Consider the following 24596-nt stretch of genomic DNA (forward strand, 5'->3'; position numbering starts at 1 on the left):
TTACACTTAAGCCATGTGTCAGTTAAAACTTGAAAAAGATTCTCCAAATTTTTTGAAATGCTATTCCGATGTGTGTCCAAACACATTGATGTCATCCAGATAATGTGAATATGATGAAGCACTGGACATCACTTGTTCAAGACTGCTTTGAAATAATGCAGAAGCTGGTGTGCTTCTGAAGGGAAAGCACTGGTATTGGTACAAGTCAACAATAAAGTTTTTTGTTCTCATCCAGGGAAATATGACAAAATCAGTTTTAGAAAAGAATTATGTAAGTACTAGGTGATCCATAAGCTTCTCAGTAGGTGGAGGTGAGAATGAATCATTAACCATTTGAACATTAACTGTTGCTTTAAAGTCTGCACAAAATTTGATTTTTATGTTTGATTTTCGTGTGATAACCAGAGAAGCAGCCGATTGACTAGCAGAAATAGGTTTCAAGACACCAAGAACACAGATAGTTTAGCCATTGTAGGCTGTGAGGCACAGTCATAATTATTGGAGCTGAGGATGTGCCAATTGCTCATAAGTAGTTTGATTAATCAGTGTGACTGAAGCGCCAGTACGTAACTGAAATCGTACAGATTGATTACAATTCTATAAAGATATGAATAGTTTGTGGTTTCTTTTCGGGGTATTATTATCCGTTCTCATTTTCAGAAGACTGCTTTTATCTGTTTTGTGAGAGACAGAGCCTTTTGCATTTGTCCACATGAGGACGGCTAATTTGAATTACCCAAGTTTTGCACATGCATGTTGCTTTGCAATTTGTGCACCTGCATCTACAGTTCTTTTGAGTATTGCCAGTAGTAGTGGATAAAGATTCAGAATCTGAAATCATATTTACCTCCATTTGCTCATATCTAGATTGAAGTAGAATGGAGTTTGCTTTGCACTTGTTTTGCAGGCACAGTTGCTTGTGTGTCCTCTGACTTGTGCCAGTGTAGGCTTTCCGCTTGTCAAAAGAAGCAGTGTTTGTTATCGTGCATGGGATAATGCTCGACACAAGACTTCCGAACATGTGAGTTAGCAATACAAGTTGGGCACTGCATGTGCTGTGGCTTGTGGCTGTTAACATGTGCTACACGTGATAGTGCCCACAGATAGCGTTGCACAACAGGCACTTTGAAGTTGAGTTCCACAAAGTCTTGTATTTCCTGAACTTTTATTATGTTAAGTATATCATTGACACGAGCCGTTATGCTTTAGAATCTGGTGCCAACAAGATTCTGAACAATGGCATTGTGAATCATTTCATCTTGAAAAGAAGCTTCACAAGTGCAGTTAAATTTACAGTTCCTAGCAATGCCCCTAAGTTCAGTGAGCCATTTCTTGTACGATTGATTCCTATGACAATGCAAATGATAAAATTTGAAATGATAAGCAGCTACATGAATCTGAGCCTCAAAGAATTCATCTAACTTATAAATGTCCTCTTTATGGGGTAGGATTTGGGGCTCTACTTGAGGGAACAATTTCGTACACTGACAAAAAATATACACTCTTAGCCAAGGAAAAAAAAAATTATAAGCTACCTGTAATTTTGTAAGGTACAAAGTGCTGCTCAAGGTGCATGCATTATTCTGTCTATTGGTGTTGGTTTTCATCAAAAGGGTGTTGGTTTTCATCAAAAGGGTGGAAGGGAGTAGGCAGCATTCTGTGCTTCAGTCATGTTTGATCCTGTGCTTCCACCAATTTGTTAATGTTTGGTACGGAATCTGGATTTGTTGGCTCTGAAACTGAATAAATACAGTGAAATGCGGCATTCCAGAAGTTGCCATTCCATACAAAATTTAAATCACTTCAAGAACTTAGGAACAAGTTAATAAAATACTGTGGGTCAGATGAATTTCACATTAAAATGCAATGTTTCATCCCCGTCTGTGGAGGACATTTCCAAGCAGTATTGTAGCTTCTTTGAGTGTCTGATTCACACACTGTCTTGGTACTTACTGCAGCTCTCTTGCAGTGGTGTGTTGTCACATGCTCTGAATACCCGGGTGCAATTGGCCATTGTCAGTTACCATCGTCCGCTGTTGCTATTGCCCCATGATGGAAGAGTCACACACGTCTTCTTCAGCACTGGGATCCACATGTTATTCAGTTCCATGCCTCCCTCCTTGCTACTGAAATCCTGGGGTGTTTTACAGTATCTATGGCCATCGAGAAATCCGTTTGCCCTAGGCATACTAGCCCAAAATATTTTATTAACTTTAACATTTGCAGTCATGGAAGTTTACATTTTACAACTGTAGGAACACTGTAAGAATAATGCAAAAATAAGAACTCCAGACACTTTCGGTCCGATTGTTTCTGGGAAGGAAAATTTCAGTTACTTCTGCTGACATTGAAAGAAATGTTGATAAGTTCAGTATGCAGAGATGTCGAACCTTCTTCCTCGGATCAAAGTAGTCAGTAATCACAGACTCTTCACCAGAAATGTCTGTTGCGTCTGTCAGTGCAGTGAGGTGGATGAACACTCTAAAACACATGAAAACTATAGAATGACTAAAACATAAATGTGTTTATTTACAATGTCTACAGTATTAGGCAAACATAACTTTTTATCCTTAAGTCTCTTTGTAATCTCTCTCTTTGTTCCACTAGTACTGGATTCCAGTATTCAGTAGCAGACGGAGCAGCAATAGTGCTATGCTAGGTGCATGAAGTCTTAGTCCCTCTGAAAACCGTCTATAAGCTTGGCGTAATCTTTGAGTAATCTGAGTGTGAAGGCTTGAAAAAATGTGTGGTGCAATCACAGTTGCAGGCAGTGAAGTGACGGGAATCTGGCTTCCTGTGGTGGTGTGGGTATTGCCACCCAGTGGTGTATGATGAACCCCCTACAGCAGTGGATTGCAGGGGCCTGTTTCAGTGTCTCTTTTGTGCACATGAGAGTGGTGCATGACATGCCTTGTGCAGTTGATGAAGACATCATTGATACTCCAAGTGTGACAGCTGTATTCTACAATGTGTCACAGCTGTTTGGAGACATGGTCTGAACAGATCATGTGAAATGAAGAAAGGAAGGAAAACTCTCGTTGAAATAGAGTAAGTGTTGAGAAAAGGCCAAAATGCCTAGCTATTGTCAGAAGAGGTATAACAGTTGTGGAAGATAGTGATAGAAGCACATCCCAGTCTTAGAGGATATGAAGTGAGACAGAATGGAGAAAGAAAACTGAAAATCAGCTCATGCTGCTACTTGTTAGGTCATTCTCCATGCTGATGTGATTGTTTCATGGCTGAAATTGCTATGACAGTTCTCTGATGACACCAGCATGTCAATGCAGTGGATTTATAGGATCACCCACAGCAGAATGTAATCCACTGCATAGCCACTCTAGCTTGGGGTGGGGGACACCTCACAGCATAGCTAAATATTCCCTGCAGTCATCACATTCATGATGTTCTTTCACCAAGGAAAGACACCTCTATTATTAACTTTCTTTCTAATAGGAGGGAAGAAAGGAGGAAACATTTAATTATATGCAAGTGGGTTAGATCTCAAATCAAAAATAAACTAGTGTTAAAAAAGTTTGTGCAGTACATCAACCTTAGGAAGGTACTAAAATGAGAACTGTTACATTTTGACACCACAGCTTTGCCGAGATGAAAAACACTTTTATTTTTGCCTCAGAATGAAAAGCACATATTTTAATCCTGTGTGATTTCATCTCAAATCAGACATGTCATGTCAACTCGTGGTCATGAATTTCTCTGTAAAAAGTATATAATAGACCTCTCTATCATAAGTGTTAAGAAATAAAGTATTTTCGTTTTATCTTAATTTTTGAAAAACGTATATTTTGTAAATAATTGTTAAAACAGTAGAGAAAAAAATATAGCTAATAATCCAAAAGTACTGCAGACATAGCAGATGTTTTGTGTTAAACCTCCCTCTTAGTGTGTTGAAATTTGGTTGACACCTGCATGCTTATGGGCTTCCTTTAATTACAAATTTAACATGAAAATACGACATTTAATTTAATTTTTCCATTAATATATTTTTTCTTTTTCCAAATTTGGAAAGTCGCAGAATGCTATCTTTTCTGTCATATTGCCAGGTACTACTGATGTAATTGTAAACAGCATCTTCTCTGCTCCAACTATCTATATTATGCAAATATTTATTACTAAAAATGTAAAATAATTGCGTTTTTACAAATTATTTACTCGAAAATCCCCATCCAAAAACTTTTGAGCGTTACACAAAATATTGTTTGGTTAATATGTTAGTAGTTAGCGCAAACACAGTGGGCAATATTTTTCTGTGTAAAGTGTTAAAAAAAATTTCAATGTTCTGCATATTCGCATCACTGAATTTCTAGTGTAAAATATACATGTTGGCAACAATGTTTCCAGCACTCTCGTGTTTATAACAAACGAGCAAGAACTTGCACATAATGGTTTCTGCACCAAGTTTTGTGTTTGGTTTGAACTTTTTGTTAGGTACAGTGTCAGTGAGGAAATACAGGATTGAAAGAGTGAGGTGTGTGGACTATGAAAAAAAGACACAAGAAGATGGTGTTTATGAAAAGTAAAAAACACTTCACAGTTGTTGGAAATCTGTCAGAGGTGTTGCAGAAATATCTTTGTCCTCAAGTAATGGTATTAGCATCATGTCCATTGTGCAGGAATTGCTACACTCACTACAAGAAATTTAATGACAACCCACCTGAACCATCACCATCACCCGAATGTGAAACTAAAGAAGACAGTGCAGATGTTTATATTCCTGGGGGTGTGAAGTTGTTGATGCATTTCTGCTGTAGCCCCTACTATACCCCTCCTTAAAAGTCCAGGAAACATAAGATGCACAAGATGAAAACAGACTGCAAAAAGAAAAGTGGAAGAAATTGAAACAAGTTTTACACAAGCAACACCTCCAAAACTTAGTGAAGTGTATGATGTAGATGCACTGTGTGCAGAATCTGAAGATAGTGATAGATACACAAAATGTGATGTGTGGTTTCAAAACCTAAATACTGCTATCTCAGCAGCCACCTATACTGAGACAGTACAGTTACTGACACTGATACCAGGTAGCTACAGTAAGCAACAGACACAGAAATACATACCACTTCCTCTTGATTTCAAAAGCTCGTAAAATAAGAATGGAAAAGATATTTGGGCATGCCCAGATTCTTACTGTGGGCATCCGTTGCTACATGATATGCTTCCTGTTGCTCTGGAATATTACCAAAGTGATGTCAAAGATTGCAACAGGCAAAGTCCTAACCACATATCTCCTAATGAAAAAGGAGAACCCAAATTCAAAAACTGGTCTCTCAAAATTCTACTCCTTATGACCAAAATGGGTAAAATGCCAGCCAGTGAAGGAAGTATGCACATGGTTTCACCATAAGCAGTGTCATAGGAAAGAAGTACACAGAGATGGACCTGAAGCTTTTGTGTATATGTCAAGAGCCGCAAGAGAGATGTTGGCTGCAGAAGTGTGCAATGTGTCCTGGTGTTGAAGCATTACACCTTCAGGATACTGACAGTGATGTAATCTATGCATTGTGGCAGGGAGGAGAGTTGGCAAAGAAGACAGCAGAGCCAGAGAAGTTTGTTACAGAGATTAGGCATTGGGGTAATGAAAGGAATAGCTCACCGTCATATCTGGAGGATTCAGAGACAGACCAAAGCAGAAGTAAAATCAGCCACATCCCACAATACTGACACATTAGTTCTTCATTTCCACTTTGCTGAGAACTGGTCTGTTGCTTTGCAGAACAAAATTCAAAGTTTCCACTGGCAAACATCACAGCTATCAGTATTCATGTGTTGCTCACTTCCTTGGAACATCACATTGTTTTGCTGTTGTCAGTGATCTCATTCATGACAGTGCACGTGCATGCTATGCTGTCAGCATGATAATTGATGACGTAGCATCTAGAGGCCGTGCATTTCCTGAACATTTATATGTGACTGATGGTGCAACACCTCATTCTAAAAGCTGTTTTCAGCTTTATGAGCTTGTTCAACACTGTAATGCAGGAATTAAGACAAAAAAATCGATATTTTCTGCAACAGGTCATGGAAAAATTGCATGTGATGATGTAGGAGGTCTCTGTAAACATCTTGCAACAAGATTTAATCTCCAGCATGAAGCTGTTGATGCTACTGGATTTGTACACACCATGTAAAAATTAGTAACAAACATGAAACTCTTAATTCTAAATGAAAGTACATTAAGGAAATTCAGTTTAAAAAAGAGAGTAGATTGGTCTGCTATGAATCCTGTGATAGTAATTCAATCGAGTCACTACTGGGTCGCATCCCGGAGTGGCACATACATCCCAAGAACAGTTCTCCATGAAATTCAGCCTGTTACTGTGTGTGAAATGCAGGGACTACAATATACATGGGAAGACTTTGTAGTGAGCTACTTAATTTCTTGTGTTTATGACAATCAGTGGTGGGTGGCACAGATCGTAAGTCTCTCTCATGAGCTGGAAGATATAACCTTCTTCTTTATGGCACCTCATGGTCCATCCTGCTAATGCTTTCAAATGGCTATCATTAAAAGATCAGTGTACAGTTTCCATTTCCCAAGTACTGCTCTTGTTGGATCATCCTTGTCCATGTGCAAATTCAGCTCGGCTATACAGATTCAACAAGAAGCAGATGGAAAAAAACTATTGAACTCTTTTCAACAGTGCAGTGTTGCTTGCTACATTGTAGGCAATTTTAATTTGCGGAAAGTCATGAAGAAGTAAAACCATGACAGAAGACAATAATAATGTGTGAATAATTTCATAAAAAGAAAAGTGGGTATAAATATCGTATATCTCCTTTTTGTTATAAAATTCTTTTGTATAAAGTTATGAATTGTTGTCCCACGCCCTTACAGTGTTGTAAAGTAATAATTTTGATTCAGAAATACCAGTTTTGGATGACATTTGCTTAAAATCAGCGATCAATTTAAATATTTAAATTGATCATGATTTTTTTTTACCTTGACAGTAGAGCGAGGTCTACCTAAAAAATTTCTCACATTTTGTACAGACGAGTATTGCCCACTCCGATTGTACATTCCCTAGGTACAAAGACTGACTAACTTACCATGAAATTTTTAGAACATTTAGGATGGGGGTTTTGGAGAAAATAATTTCAGAATAATCAGAAAATTCAGATTCTTTCACCTTTATGTACTAATGCTTCGACAGCTTAAGAATTTTATGCATTAATATCATAGCTGACTGTTAGCAGTTCTTCCACTTTATCATTTCTCAAGACGGTTAAGATCCTGTGACTATTCATATTTTCAAAACATAATTTTGCAATTCACGAAAAGCTACAACTTTTCATGGTTTGGTTTCCCGGGGGAAAAAAAAAATCTGAATTAATCATGTCTCATAGTATTGGGAACAAAGTATTTATTGAAACTAAATTCAGATCTCTATCACTTTTGGTTTACTTATTACATTTTTCAATTTTCCCTTTCATTACGACATTTTCACACATCCTCTCATTTAGAGAGGTCTGTAGCATTTTAACAAATCATCTGAAGATCAAAATATTATAGTTTTGGAGAGAGATCACATGGAACTTCGATGTATATTTTTTTCAGCAAACTTTGAAATAGTGATGTGACACGTTCGCCCTTGACCTGTGTAGTTAGAGATGAAATCACCCTTCTTCCACTGGAAAATGCTCCACTGACAGAGCTATCTGGGCACCCATGCACACAGCTTTATTTCTGCTAGTACTTCTCTCCTGGTTTCCAAGATAACACCTCATTCATCCCAAGGGCCAATTGGCGTAACTTTCTCTGCAGATAGTTGTGCCTCTGACATCTTGGGTTGCATTCTCGTGGTTTCAGATTGATTGGTAGTAGTGGACCCAGGTCTAATCTCCTGTAACAATTCTCACATGGAAGCCACCACCTTCTGTTTCAAAGCACCACAGAAATTCTTCACAGGCATCAGTATGTCACTCAGTTATGGAATGAGATGCCATGGCACCCACCTAGCAGATGATTTTAGAAACTCTAAGCACTTCATTAATAATGTGATTTCCTGAGCTATGGCTCATGGCTTCCACTGCTGCAACAGACTCTGTTGTCACTATGTGGTATGCTTGACATGGGTGGGGAGTATCTGCCACAGAAGTTGTACCATTTTTAACTCTCTGCTCCACTTATACCACCTGCTGCAGTGATAAATGTGCCCCACCAACTGGAATTTCTTTCATAGATGAATTTCAGTAGAGTGTGTACCTTCACTGCTGAAAAAACATATGACAGAGTGCTGCTCTTCACTGGTCCTAGTTGCAAGTGATGCAACCATTGTAAACTGGTATTGTGCCCATATTTCACTTGTCTGCAGTAAGCTACCACCTTTTGGGCATTGTTTAAAGCACTTGTCTCTGAACTGTCAACTCACAGGACAGTGCTGCAGGAAGTCAAATGTTCATTACATTTTTAAGGTTTTAATTTGACTGCCCCTCATAGTTAATAGTGTTGGACTGTAACTGTTATTTTCTATCAGTGTCGCAATTTCCTTCAAGTGTAAGCATGCTTTGAGCAACCATGAGTTGTGGAATTTTTAGTCTGGCAAAGGCTTTTTTCCTAAGGAAAGTTTCTTCGTCATGGCGTATGCCACAAGTATACTGCCTGCTTCACCAAAATTATTTTTAGTTTTTGTTCCAAAGCAATAACAACTTTTATACAAGAGGGCGATTCCATTGTAACCTCTAATTCTTTAAATTCTGTTCTGATGTTTACTCACCAGCTGACTTGATTCTGCATAAATGATACCATTAAAAGAAAAAAAATTATGTGGTCTTGTCTTTTGATATCATTAAAAAATATATCACATGTTCCATTCAGATTAAACAGTACATGTTCTGAAATTTATTAAACTTTTTTGCACTTACCCTTTCTTTAAATTGACATTAACATATTGGTAATGATAACAGTTACTGGATATTGTTTAATAAATAAAATTTCCGCACTGCAGATATCAAGGATTGATAAATATGCTACTGGATATGACGTAGTCTCTCTCTGCAGCTTTGATGGCACCACTGCTCCTCCATTATATGAAATCTATGTAGTCTATATTGAGTATAAATATTTCTCTACTTTTAACTTTTGAAAAAGTTTTGTTATCGTAGTTTCATTTCTTATGCAACAATGTATGACGCAAAGTACCCGGTAGCTACATTTTTCAATGGAGTACCTGTATTCAAAATATACTATGGACACTTAGCTCGTTTTTGTGAACTAAAATAACTAATTTTGAAATAGTCACTGTTTTAATAAATAAACTGATCATTCAAAAAATCACCATGCAGAATAACAACAACAACAACAACAACAACAACAACATTCATTTATACAATGGAATATAACTAACCAACCACTTCCATGTACTCTGATGGGCACAAGCTGCTACACGGGGCTACAGTGACTTAATAATTTTATAGTGAACAACAAGTGAGAACACTTGTACTTGATAAAAAGATTAAATGTTCACAAATGTGTATATGATTTTTCCACTGGGGAAAAATATTTGTGTAATAACTAAGAGACAGTAAAATCTAATGTATCTAATTGTAGCCAGTGGGTCTGAAAAGTTAATTTCAAAACAATATTAATTGTAGCCAGTGGGTCTGAAAGGTTAATTTCAAAGCAATATTATAACTGTATCCATCAATGAAATATAGCTACTTCAGTATCAACTAGTGATGTGAAACTGCAAGCTGTGAAATAATAAGCTGTTTCTTTAACTACATTATTTCCTCAAAGTTGCTTCAAAAAGAATTAGTTTCTGTGTAAACATCATGAATACACACACTTTCAGACATGGTTCTGTAGTGGTGTTGCAAAAAATACGGCCTGTGGCAAACAGATGGTAAGTGAGGAAAAACACCCCAGCAAACTTCTATGTTAGTCTATCCTGTTCCATTAGACACCAAGTATCAAAGAAAATACATAAGGTTTGTGCACCATGCTTATCACAGCACAATTTTTACTGCATTAATGTGCAGAACAGTTTGTGATCTGTGCAGAACTTAAATCCCGCTGTGGCTTGCTTCTTCTAGAATCACAATATCTTCCCGATTCATAATATAAATTCCGATCATGAGCACTGCTGTTAATTACCTGTAGCCTCAGATCAATTATGTTTTCTGTATAAACGTTTTCTTCTTAAGATTTTAGTAATGTGCTCTCATTGTCATCCTCTGCCATTCTGCGGAAGTTACACCACAATCACAGATAAACCAAATGTTTAAATAGCAAGGAATGACTTAGCTCTTAATAGTTGTACATAATATGGACTGAAGGTGTAATGACATGATAGAAAAATCTCCAGTTCAGTATCTACTAGTGAATAAAGTGGTGTAAATAAAGACAGGTTAACCTGTTACATCTTTCAAATCTCATCTGCATTTCCTGTTTCTGCCTGTCCTTGACGAAATATTAATCAGTAAATGTCAACAAGTATTGTTCTCTACCTCCCAAGACCAATACTTTCTTTAGAATGTTTCAGGACCTTCTGAACAAGCTGTAGGAGATGGTCATTCATATACAAGAGGATTTTTTTCCCTCCTCGTTAAGTAACATATCTTTGATAACTCTTATCCTGTGAAACATTACACGGAGATGTACAGTACTAATAAGCAACCAGAGACATTGGTATATCGTGTAGGAGACGGAACCTATATTGTAACATGAAGGATAATCACAGCGCAGTTACAGAATTTCAGACAGTACTGGAAAGTGCTGAAGATTGTCTTCAGTCAGTTTAAAATAAAGAATTACACCAAGAGAATAGAAAAGTTTCAGAACAAAATTAGCATTATATGGTCAGTTTTGAAAGTGGTAGCAGGGCAGACTGAGTGCTCAACATATTACACCTCTTTTGTGTAAGAATGAAACTGTTTGTGACCTACCAGAGTAGTGCAAAAAATTTGATAATCATTTTCTGTCAGTAGATAATGAGTCAAATCAAAATTTTATTGGTACAAGTAAATGTGCAGTACTCTTCAAAGCTGATATTGTGAGGCAATTATATCACATGCAGCTACAAGAAACCAGCAAAGCAAGAATGGGTGTGATGAAATATCAAGTAAGATTATGAAGAACAGTGCACTATATGTTAGCTCTGTACTAAGAGGTTATAATTAAAACTTTACGATTACCCCCTCATATGTATTCCATTTCATGAATGGGCTGTGTCATTTTGTTTTAGCTCTTCTAGCTCTGTACTGCGGTACATTTGTGTGTACTAAGATTGCAGACATGTATTTGCAAAGAAAAAAACTATATGATTTTTGAGAACAAAAATCAGGGCCACTATTTGCTTTATGTTTGTAAATCTAAATAAGGACCTGCCATTACAGACAGCTGTGGTTACAGGTGGAAACCTATTGAAAATCCTCCACCAGCAATGAATATTTTTTTCATATTTTCATGCCAAAGCATATGTTCTCCTGTGTCATTGTTTATTAATGAAAAATGTTATTGTTTTGGCCAGGTGACAGTTGTGCTTTAACAGAGAATTTCTAACATGAACAGTACCTTGTGATTCACATTTGCTCTCAGGACAGTGCAACTTTTTTCTTGAGATGTTTTATGAAATACCGAAGAACTTTCAATTCTTTTGTGAGGCCACCTTACTATGGCAACTAGAAGGGTGATATTACTTAGTACCATATGCAGAAGATATTGTGTATGCTTGATAATCAGGTGTGTGTGATCCATACACAGTTTGTCAAAGGCGTGATTACTTGTAGTAGCCTCAACTTAAAAATAGACTGAATTGCAGATCAGAGGGGGACTGTCCTCTTCATGGTTGAGTTGCAGTTTAGCTTTCAAAGTGACAATAGTTCTCTTCAGAGCCTTGTGAAATTCAGAATAGCTTTGTGAACAGCATTTCCTATGCAGCCCGTAAATACCACCCTTGACCAGACCCGCACACTGTTCTGTGGTCTGCATGCCTGCTGTGTGTAATTCATCATGGTGCATTAAGCTGGAACAGCTATTTTACACATTTCAAACATGTTATAATTTTGAATATACGGCTTTTGTCTAAAACTACATTTTACATTTTATTTATGCCATAACACACTTTCATTCTACACAACTTTATAAGTTTAATTGATTTTGCTATTTCTCATTGATTTATAACAATCAGCTTAAGTATACTTATCATAATAAATATTTTTACAGGTTGCCAATGTCCCTGTGGGTCCAAAATTTCGCCAGCATTTTACTTTGTACCATCTAAGGTAGAATGGAGTAATATTGTACAAAATGTTCAGGTAACAGTGTGAATGAAGACTGAAAACTAATCTTGAAATCTTTTCAGTGATATTCAGTACAAAAGTATACATATTTGCTATATTATGTGTGTCAATGTTAATATTTATGTTCAAGAAATTATTCGTTGTGATAGTCTAGAATAAATATATACAGAACAAGTGACGTCTGTGTCCATGTATTGTAAAAGTCTAAGTATTGGAAAGATATGCAGCATCCATTAAATAGCTATTGAAAGGTGGACATAACTTTGGTGTTTGTACCTTTTTACCAAATGTATAAGGCAATCGTAAGAAAGGCATCATATAGAAGTGTTGCATAACACATAATAGCTAATGGAAGGGCATATGTATTTCAGAATATGCGTGCTCCATTCTTTATGGTAGTGATCTATTCTTTCTCTGATGACATCAGTATTGATGAGGTTTTAATTAATAGGATTAACAAACCAATGAGAAGGTATTATAATCATCTTGTTAGAAACCGGTCCTAGCGACTGCATAATAGAGATCTATGTGAATTTCTCTATACTGTTGTTTGTTAAGTGTTTTCACTTTTATTAGCATAACATTTGCCATTCTTATTTTTTTAAAGTGTGGTAATTTTTGATTTTGTATAATTTACATGTAATCTGTTGTTGCATGTTTTGTGACAGTAGATTGTGTGTGTTTTTTCCCACCAGTGTACCTGATTTGTGTTGTATAAAACCCACATTTTTTAGAAACTTTGCTTTTGTCAGCATTTTTTTCTGTAGTTGGCCTCTGTAGCTGTGAACAAGTTGTAATTAGTGTGAGTATAATCTCACTGACTGTACCAAAGAGTTGACATTAGTTGTTAATTATATGTAAGAAATAAGTTTCAGTATGACTTCTTCCAGGAGTTATACTGTGGTAAATTTTAAGTTATTCAACACTTGTAATCATTCTACATTTTTATTATTTATTTAGAATGGCAGACTTAAACTTAATCTTTAAATAGTAGTCTCCTATTTATGACTACTGTTACTGACCTGCATAATATTTTTATTTCTCTCTTGTTCTATCTCATGTGTAAACAAATGGTTGTTAGTTGATTCAAGATGTGTGTGTCATTTCTGTAGTGTTCCTGCACGTAATATCTATCTGATGTTATCCCTAAATAGCTTTACAGATTACTTTTCAGTAGTATGAGGCAGATATCATTGGCCTTTTCTTTGTTTAACTACACATCTGGCATTTGATCTAACGCAATCTACTTGATTCAGTTTTCTGTGTCTCTATTTTATGAGTGGTCTGTTGATATGTACTAAAATTCTTGTATTTGTACATTTTAGCCTTTATTTAGTCCTTGTGACTCAAGTGGATAATTTGTTGTTGTCAGTATTTCAAAAGCATTTATTTGATGTGATTGCAGAAGTATGATTCCATTTAGTACAAAGAAAGAAATACTGAGCAGTCTATTCATGTCTGTCTTGAGTTATTACATGTTATTAGGAACACTTGTCTCATCTGATACTAATTCCTTACAGAAACATTTGAACACACTTATTCCCTTTCAGACATACACATATCTCCATTGATATCTTCATCCAACTCTCCTTCAGGTTTTTTGATTTTTTGCAATTTCTCAAAGTAGTTATTGTACTCACTGGATAGAATATATTGTTGTAAAGCTGCTATATTTTTCAATTTAGCTTCATCAATTTTTCTCTAGCCATTGTACTGCTTTGAAAACTGAGATGATCACGGGCATCCTATTTGTCCTCCATGACAAAGATTTCATTTTACCTCTCCCTCACTGTAATGATGCTTTACCTTAAGTTCCAGAACATCAGGCTTTGTGATGATAAAGGTTACAGCATCCTTAAACTTTGCAGAATTTCCTTCTTCATTTTTGATGTGGAATGTGAATTTTTTCATTAGGTTTTTGAGCGTTACAAAATGTGTTTGATGTGTCTGTGTAGCTGCAGAATGTTTCTTGTGTCTGGGCATTTTTAAAATTTCCAGACACTCTTCAGGAGAGAACACAAACTGTACATGACTTGTAACATAAGTTTCCACTTGCCCTAAATCTGGGTCAGAAGATAGCATTGTGTGGTGTGGGATGGGAAAGTAATATTCTGTTGTTTCAAAACACCCACTTGCAACCAAGTAACTTCAGAATGCAACAAGTCCAATGGCTCAAAGTGTTTCTTCAGGAGCTTACTCTCTCCTCTGACCTATTCAAGCAGTGGAGTCACCTCAGAGGTATAAGTAGCCTGTTCCATTTTTGCAGTTGTGTATGTTGAGATGATACCCCCAAATCTGTCTTGAATAGAATGCTGGTCCAGTACTCAATTTCAGAATAGGAAAAGTTTTTTGCAAGTCAGATGTTAACATGACTGTATCTGTATCATCCTTAGCAAATTTTCTGAATTTCTTATAATTTATATCCTTGCTTGTGCCTTCCTTTAGTGATATTCTTACTCCTTAAGTGCTTTCTTCAATGCAACGGAATCCTGGATCAGTCTGCATTCCCCAATTTTGAGATGAAATTAATTGCATTTTTTGCAAGTATCGCTTTTGGGATGTTTGAAACAGATACTACATGATTGATATATTTTTCTGTACTTGTTCATTGAGACTGGATTAATGTCTCTCATTTTGCAAAAGTAGTTTTGGTAGTCATCATTAATAATACTAATTGCAAATTCATGGCCAGTGTATATCTTGTCAATATTGTGTCGCCTGCAGTAGTGCCATTGAAACGTCAGAATTTTGTTGCTATGCTGAAGCACAAAATCTTTGTGCACCTCTGTGAACATGTTCTTCCTTCTTTTATCTAGTGCAGTGGGCTCATTCCTTTTCGTATATTTTTAGCCAAATTCTCTGCCATTCCCCTGGTTCCTGAAGCCCATGTGTATTAAGAAATGCTGTGTTGCGTACCTTTGTTGCACTACAACCTTTCAAAACAGTATATGGGATACTATTGCTTCACCTGCTGCTTTCACCCTTTGAGTATATCTATATTTTACAGATGTCACTGACAATCAACCATGGACATAAGCATTTTGGAGATCATTATTACGAAGTTGCCAGAATTCTGTAAATAATATACCTCTGATTTCTGTACCCACCACTTCAAAATATTTTAGTTTATGATCACAGTCTTCCCATTTATCTTTTCTCATGAAGGTGCTGCCCAGAGTATCGATACTATCTTCCTGTAATGAAACAAATGCCAAATATTATTTAAAAACATAAATGTATATATTAATTTCAAAAGGTATTTGTCAATACAAATTGTTACTGTTACATCCAGTATGTTTGTAAGGCATACAATTGTAAGATCATCATATTTTACCACTGTTGCACAAGCTCTTGTGTATTTTCCTCTGTTCAATTTCATTCTCTTGCTTGCTGTGACATTTAAGCTGCCATTTGTGTTCCACCAATTTCCCTGTATTGTATTCAGTACTCGTACATTTCATTTTTAGTACCTCAGAAACGTGGAGAAGTGTGTTATGCAGATATTAATATCTCAGTAATGTGCCGAATTACTTAGCTAACTCACTGGCAAGAGTTGGTAACCCACACAATTGTTGTTCGCATACTTAGCAAAACATAATTTCTGTCATATCTAGAACTAAAGTTCATCACTAAGCACTGATTAATATACTGTTTTTCTAATGAATGAAAAAAAAATCATTTCTTTGGAAAGAAATGAGATTTTCTGGAACAAAAAAGCATCCAACATTATTTACAATAATGAAAACAATTGGCACTTAATTCTCCTGTATCACTGATTTCTGAGTCATCTTCACTACAAGCATTGTATTCACTTCCTGAGTCCTCAGCCATCACATCACTAGTGTTCAAATCTTCCTGATCAAACAGGAAACTGTTTATTCCTGCTGCTTCTTCCAGAAGTATCACATATTTCACTCATAGTATCCACCTTAATTTTTGCATTACCAGCTTCTGCTCTCAAAATTAGACAGCTGTGGACTAGCAAAACTGATGTACTGCGACATGTATTGGCAATGGGGATAACTGTTTAAAGACTAAAGGGGAAAAGTAACATAGTGTATAGGTGCCATTACAGCCCAGAAACTTGTAATGCATTACCATATTCCTGCCCACAACCCATGAATTATTGTATCTCATTTCATTTTTAGAACAGATGATTTAGTCATGACTTTTTAGTTGGACGTGTCAATGTGTGGAAACACCTTGCAATAAACTGTGCCACAGGAAAGATATAAGACAGATCAAGCTAAACATACCAGTGTCAGTACAGAGTTGTAATTCCCTCTAAGTTACTCATCATGTGACACAAAGTTAAGTATAAAATATGAAGAACTGGTTTAACATTGCCTTAGCTATGGCTTGAATGTGGTACTCAGACTGTATCAATCCTCATTTGATCACATAAAGTATTGGAAATACCACTTTAGATGTATGAGCTTGCTCGAAACTGGGCTACCATTTTCTGGGAGGCCTCTGCAGCTATTGTGGTTGATTCCTGTGGATGTGTTGTGTTAGGGTATCCCTCAATTGGGCAATGTGTGTGTAGTTCATACCAGATAAGGTCAGGTGACGATGGTAGTGTGAAATGGGTGGATATTGCTTGCTCACTAAATAATTCTTTCAGAAGGCTATTGGAATACATTTGTTGCATTTCATCTTCAGACAACTGTGTGAGAAAGTATTGTGTGACGTCAGTGAAATTTCAAAAAAGATACAGCAGGTGACACATTGTCAGCATATTACCACGCACACAGCTTATTTTAGTGAAGAGGATTCTCGTGTGGTGTCCCACTAACTAATGAATGGTATCATTTATAGCTGTTAGATACTACTCAGTTAACTAAACCTGTAGTCACATTCACCCTTTGTTAAGCTGTGTGTGTTGATTTGTTATCTGTTGAATCAGTCATGGATGATAATGCCAACCCTTTGCCCTAATCCACAGCTACTGACATTATTATATTTTAAATTTCCTCATCTATAAGAGCATCTGTTTTTCAGTAATCAGTACACACTTTTTTAATGTGACGTAGTGCTTTTCTCTAAGGACTGGTTAGTATAGTAGCACCCACAGGGAGGAAAATCTATTTCCTGTAAAGTTTTGTGAATGAAATGAACAATATAGCATTTGTATTCTATAACTAGTGTCAAAGATCTGTCTGCTAATGTTTGTTATTACTATACAGTTTGGAATGTATTTCACTATTTTTTTAACTAGAGGAAGGTGGTTTATTCTCCAGCTCATTGAGGTATGGAGAACTATCAGAACTGAGCCTACATTCATGAGTGTGATCCTGGAATAAGCGTTTTTAATTTTTGCTCTCCATGTGTCATATATGAGAAGTAAGAAGAAGGGAAAAAAACTGTCACTGTCTGCATGCAATGACACATTGTATCACACTCGCATCATGTTACAGCCTAGGACATGAGAATGTGAATAGTGACTGCTTGTAGCGTTTCTACATTTCCCCTGTGTGCTGCAGGTGCACATGCACATGCACTCTTCAGGCACACCCAGAATTCTAATTTTACTCGCCTCAAATCTTCAAATGATGTCACTTGTCGCAGTATGCAGCAAATGGTTGCTGATTCATTGCTCACTCACCTCTGATACTGCTGCAAAGAATGGTCCAGATGGAAATAGCCAATAATTTAACTAGCAATTTAGGATGCCAAGACATTTTTATTGACTGCGACTGGCGAAATGAATAAAACCATTCGTAATGAAATGGTGACTTACTTCTAATGAGGATTTGATAAGTTCACAGAAAATTGCAAAGTATTGTTCCCCACAGCACACAAGGTGTGTCTGAAAAGTCTGGTGAATGGCCTAAGAAAGTAAAGGAAACAAGAATTATGAATAAAATACCTTTACTGGCCTTCATCTTCAGCTACAGCACACTTCTGACTTTGGTTGTAAAGCTGTTGGAAACTGTCAGGAAATGCTTTTTTGTGGAATGATTTGAAGCACAGTTGTCATATGTTGTTGAACATCTACAATGTCTGCAGGTGTTTGTGAACAATATTGCTTACACTGCCTTTGCTTATCTTCAACTCTTGTGTTCTCATTTTCAAATACAGCCACTGATCATCCACAAGCATCCGTCATATTCGTTAAATTTTGTCGGGGTTTTTTCGTATTGACCAGAACGCGGCTCATTCTCATCACTATCCTTTTCATCCCTAAAGCATTTAAACCACTCGGACACACAACTTTTTAGTCACCACTTCAACACTGCACTAACATTCCGTGACCTCCACCACCATTTTCCCTAATTTTAGTCAAATTTCATGTTACCACATTGCTGCATTTTGCAATGCAGATGGCTGGCAGCTGTCTTTGAGGATGAGAGCAGATGAATTGAAGATGAGCAACGACATTGCAGGCATTATTGTTCATGAATATTCACAAACATTTTGGATGTCCAACATCACGTGACTGTGGTGCATTGGGCGATGTCAGGAGAAGTATTTCCTGAAGGTTTCCAACAGCCTTACAACCAACATTAGCAGTGTATTGTAGCCAGTGGTGATTACTTTGAAGACCAGTGAAGGTATTTTGATTGTAACTCTTGTTTCCTTTATTTTTTGAGACTATTCACCAAACTTTTCAGATACATCTTGTACATACTTACACAAATCTGCCTTGTCCATGGATGAGTGACCTTACCTAACACGTTCACATCCAATGACTGCCATACTTGGTCTTCCTTGTGTTTCTTCAGCTTATAAGAGGCCTTTGTTCTTTGTCATCCAGTCAGTCAAAAGCCAGGAAAAGCCATTCCCTCAAACCCAGCACTGCGAGACAAGGAAATGTATTATTACTTATAATGCAATATTGTATGACTGTATGTACAAGCTGCCATTAAATTGTGTTTTTTTTTTTAAAAAAGAAGCCTGCACATTAAACAACTTCATTGCTTAAGGTATTGTATAGGGCTAATTAACAAAGAACTTTACAACTGATTGCCACTTTGTCAAACTTTATTCACAGTGCAGTGTTATGAATCCACATTTCGTCTAAATAAATCGCAAGTTGCTTTAATTCTGATGCTTCAATTTTTTTATTTCTTTTTTAATCAAATGTAGTATGTTTTTTGAAGTGATGACTCATTCAGTCTGGTAACTTTTAAAAGCAAATCCTGCAAAATAAATTTTTCTCAGAGTTTTCTTGTGAGCTATGAAGTCTTTTTCTCTGTAACAAAACTAAATGTTCACAAAGTTGTTATTGTTCACAGTTGCAGAAAATTGCTGTGTAATAGCACGTGTATCCATATTGTCAGTGAAATATTTATTGTGCGTGCGTGCGCACAAACACACACACACACACACACACACACACACACACACACCGGTGCAGTGCTCATTTTTCTTGAAAATTTTTATATGTTAAGATTCAGCTTATTACAGTAGCTATATTAGTGACATTTTGCTGAAAGTTAACCACATATTTAACACTTAACTGCAACCAGTCATAACTTGTTGGTATCATTTTTATTTTTTTATGTACATGTTTTGAAGTTAGCAAATCTTATTGTCAGGCAGTTATTGTGAGGCAACAGCATGTAGACACTGATTTTTCTGTGCTGTTATTTTCCTGTTGCATGCTAAGGAATGTAGTGATCATCATTACTGAGTATACTCTTTTGTTTCACTCCACTCCTTCCTTCATTACAACTGATTTACTTTCAGCTATCTTGTGTGATTAATTAGTAGTATAGTAGCTATCCCTGGGAGCACAGTCTCGTAGCTAAGTGTTCTCAAATGATGTTTATGTAAGTAGGTACTCTTGGGATCCTGAAGACTTGGGCTTTCAGTCCCCTCTAGAATTTGTGCCTGATGGCAATCTGTGGTCATCATAGCTTATTAAATCTGACATATCATCTTACAGATTTTTTCGTTTTTCTGTGACATGCCCCCCTCCCCCCCCCCCACCCCCATTTCTAATTGCTGCATTTTCGCCCTCTATTCTGAACTAGGCCTAGTACCATTATCTTTTTGGTAAGAATGTTTATCAAAATAGGCATGTGCCTCCTTTTACTGTTACACTGCTTTAAATGCCCTACATTTGGACAAGGATGAATAGTTGCTGGTGTCACAGTTCTTCTTGATGTTACATTAGTTTGCTTGGAGGATTTGTATCAATGGAAGAGGAATTTAATGGTTCTAACAAGGAGGTGGATAACTCAACACCCTGATATTCACAATTAAGGTACTATCAAGAGGTGGGTGTCAGTGAAGATGACTGAAGCAATATTACTTCAAGCAAAATGTTTTAGAACTGAAAGGGCAAATCTCACTTACTTGAAACCACACGGTGATACTGGATGGCATTGTTGTCAAGTGAAGAGTAATGATCTCAAGGCCAGGGATTTCATTTCAGTGGATTTAAAGATTATTCATGAAGGAAACAGAAAGCTTTTAAAGTCTGCCCCAGTACCCATTTTTCCTCATCTTTAAGGCTTTCAGACATTTCATGTCGTGTATGCTAATGGCCATCTGTCCGATGGAGCATAACATGTGGTTCATCTGCAAAAGGTCACCTGTCACTTCTCAGTGGATGTCCATTTGGGGTACCGGCGTGCAAATTCCAGCCTTCATCGTCAATAAACAGCAGTTGGCATGGGTGCATGAACCTGATGCCTACTGTGGAGGTCCATACACAGGAACACTTGCTGAACAATACTTGAGGAGACAGTGTTGGTAGCCCCATGGTTCATCTGGGTGGTTAAATATTCAATAGTTGCATGTCTTGTTCGCCCACACACGTCTCCACAGCCGTCATTCACCCCATCATCTGTGGCTCATCATGCACTACAGGTGTCTCAGTACCCATTTGAATTGGCGCTATTTGCAATGCACGGTGTACAGAAATTTAACAAGGCCATATATGAACAGTTTACAAACTTAGCCATTTCAGAAATGCTTCCAGCCGTGCCCTGGAAGCCAATGTGATCATGCCCTTTTGGGTTTTGGATAAACTGCTTTGTTTCCACATTATGACACCCACTGCTCTACTTTTCGTATCACCCTCCGCTATGCTTTATCTATCCTTCTCTGCTATTGCTGCCACTGGCTGTCTGTGAGTGATTATTGCATGTTGATGTCGAACATAAGCGATGATCGCATTAATGTTAGTGGACTTGGTAGAATTCATATTATGCGTTTGAAGTATTCACTCTTGATGGCAGTAAACTAGTGATAGTATTTTGATTGTGCCATTATTATCTGCAAATGTATTATATATATCTGATGAGTTGTAATTCAGAGTAATGATCCTCACCAGATCAGGTCATAATTCGCACTTCTTGTGTCGACCTATTTGGCAGTATCCCTGTCATATGCTTATGACAACACTCTGTAGAACATACATGCTGCTATATGTGGGAATGACAGCAGCTTTCCAGCTGTTTGAGAAGGTGTAATGGTGTTTAGTTAGTGCACTCAGCATTCAGGTTCTTAGTGAGAGTAGTTAATGTAAGCTCCCTGAAACTTCATTGACTCCAGTTAGCCTTAATGCTCAATGTGATCAAATGAGGGTACTTAAGCCAGCTTTTCTTCTGTCGTATTTGGATATACATGCAGTTTCCATCCTCAAGTTATAGCTTGCAATTCCTGACAGTGAATAGGACTGTATGGAGGCTACCATGTGACCCTCACTTTCAAAAATTACATAAAAATTATTGAGGTTGATCAAATTCACACACAGCCTATAATGACAGCCAGATGAACAAATAAGTGAGAGTGAAGAGGACAGAGGACTTACTTCAATACAAAATACTCAACTGACATAGACTGAGGTATGTTTTAGCCAGACTGTTAACCTGGAAACCAGTATTGGATAATATAAATAAGTCAAGATTTTTTAAAAGTTTCTGTGAAAATAGACTGTAGAGAAACTATTTCAGTGTAGTCACTGTTGAAATAATTTCCGTCTCTGTTTGTTGCTGCATATCTTTCTTGCCACTCAGTAATTTGTCATTGGTCCATAGAGTATGCATTTCTGTTTTCAAGAATAATATTAGTAAGATAATATTATTTTGTAATTTTTTGGTGGAAGCTGACACCATATAGATTTTTGTGTTACTTAAATGTGAATATAGAAAAGTGACTTACCGAACGAAAGCGCTGGCAGGTCGATAGACACACAAACATACACACAAAATTCTAGCTTTCGCAACAAACGGTTGCTTCGTCAGGAAAGAGGGAAGGAGAGGGAAAGACGAAAGGAAGTGGGTTTTAAGGGAGAGGGTAAGGAGTCATTCCAATCCCGGGAGCGGAAAGACTTACCTTAGGGGGAAAAAAGGACGGGTATACACTCGCGCACACACACACATATCCATCCACACATATACAGACACAAGCAGACATATTTAAAAAATATGTCTGCTTGTGTCTGTATATGTGTGGATGGATATGTGTGTGTGTGCGAGTGTATACCCGTCCTTTTTTCCCCCTTTCCGCTCCCGGGATTGGAATGACTCCTTACCCTCTCCCTTAAAACCCACTTCCTTTCGTCTTTCCCTCTCCTTCCCTCTTTCCTGACGAAGCAACCGTTTGTTGCGAAAGCTAGAATTTTGTGTGTATGTTTGTGTTTGTTTGTGTGTCTATCGACCTGCCAGCGCTTTCGTTCGGTAAGTCACATCATCTTTGTTTTTAGATATATTTTTCCCACGTGGAATGTTTCCCTCTATTATATTGAATATAGAAAAGAATAGATTCATTTCTAGAGTAAGGATAAATTTGTTTTTTGGCAAGCTATATGTCACAATAAATTGTAAGAAAATGGTGTAGCTGGGATGAATAATTTACAGTCATTGGTCTCTAGAAAGATGCAGACTGTGAGAGAGGGTAGAATTCAAGCAGTGGAACTAAGTTAATGGTAAATTTGTTTTCCAGTTGTGGTATTTGTTTTAAGTTTATGTGTATTGAATGTAACTTCAAAAGTGAATATATTTCATTAGAGTAGCTTTTCCATATCTGAGCAACTTCAAAAATATTTTTATAGAACATAAATCTTCTTTTTTGTGCAACAGAATGTTATTTTTTGCTGTTTTATGAAGGCAACGCTGCCTTCGGATTAAATGTCAATTTTTTGATGTTGTCATATTTATGCAAAAGACATTTTCAGCTGTGTCATTTCTATACCATTTATCATCTCATATAATTATTTATAGTTGGCTGCATATATGTAAATTTTTTAAGATTTGAACGAATTTTGTATTATATAGAAGAAAGCAGCCTGACAACATATTTCAGGAAGACCCATGTAGTAACTGAGAACGGAAAAAGTATGCAGTGATGTTTATTTATTACATAATTAAAAGTAACTGTAAGTGTGAAAATGAAAAACATAATGACAATGGATAGGTATTTAGGTACCTGTCCTTTCAACAGCCAATATTTTCTGCTGATGTAGTTTCATAACATCAAGTTGTCATTGCAAGTATGCACTAACATTAACTGAAATTTTATCTCCAGATGTAGGAGCCATAATTTCAGGATATTTGACATCCAAAAATTACTGGTCTGTTTATTTTCATTTGTGTTAGGAAGTTATTAATCTCTATTGGAAACAACGCACAAAAACCACTTCACAGAGGAATTACAAACATGCAAAAACCAGAATTTCTGCAACAAGTGACATTTTTTATGTGGAGAAGACTAATTGATATATTATTCACTTCTTTTTATTTTAGACACAGTCACATAATATGATAACCTAATCATCTTAAGCCATTGTTGACAGTATTCTTATGGAAAGAAGGGGCTCAGAAGTAAGACATCCAGCAATGCATATTCAGGTCTTATGTGATTTTGTAACTTAAGGTGGATGCTGGGGTGGTTCTTTTGATAAGGCACAACTAGTTTTCTTACCCAAGGCATGCTTTAGCTCTGTATCTATTGAACTCATTGTCAACATAATGTTAAACACCAAGCAGGATGGTGCAGTGTTTAGCACCCTTGACTTGCATTCAGGATGATGATGGTTCAAATCCTCATCCAACGAACCAGATTTAGCTTTTCCATGATTTCCCTAAGTCACTCCAGGCAAATCTCGGCATAATTCCTTTGAAAAGGGCACAGCCAGTTTCTTTCCCCATCCTTAAGTAAGCCGAGCCTGTGCTCAGTCTCTAATGACCACACTGTTGACACAATGTTTAATGTAAATCTGTCATCCTTCTTACATTCATAGTGTTATATATAAGTGGTGGCATGTCTCGGGAAACTGTGATGTCTGTTGGTATAATGAATGAAAACTTCATATGGATCACTGTTTTTCTTAAGTTAATGATGACCAGTTTTGATCTGACTAGACGACCATCTACAGATCTGAT

General features: G+C 36.8%; 1 protein-coding gene across 1 annotated transcript in view; it reads left to right on the forward strand.

The window, feature by feature from the left end:
* The window catches only part of LOC126469590 (dual specificity protein phosphatase MPK-4), a 132446-nt gene extending 120102 nt beyond the window's left edge, over nt 1-12344 (forward strand). The window contains exon 9 of the mRNA XM_050096711.1: nt 12182-12344. Within this exon, the coding sequence (XP_049952668.1) occupies nt 12182-12285 (104 nt within the window). The 3' untranslated portion in view covers nt 12286-12344. The remainder of the gene's footprint in view (nt 1-12181) is intronic.
* The last annotated feature ends 12252 nt before the right edge of the window (nt 12345-24596 follow it).

Source organism: Schistocerca serialis, chromosome 3, assembly GCF_023864345.2.
Source record: "Schistocerca serialis cubense isolate TAMUIC-IGC-003099 chromosome 3, iqSchSeri2.2, whole genome shotgun sequence".
Classification (NCBI taxonomy): Eukaryota; Metazoa; Arthropoda; class Insecta; order Orthoptera; family Acrididae; genus Schistocerca; species Schistocerca serialis.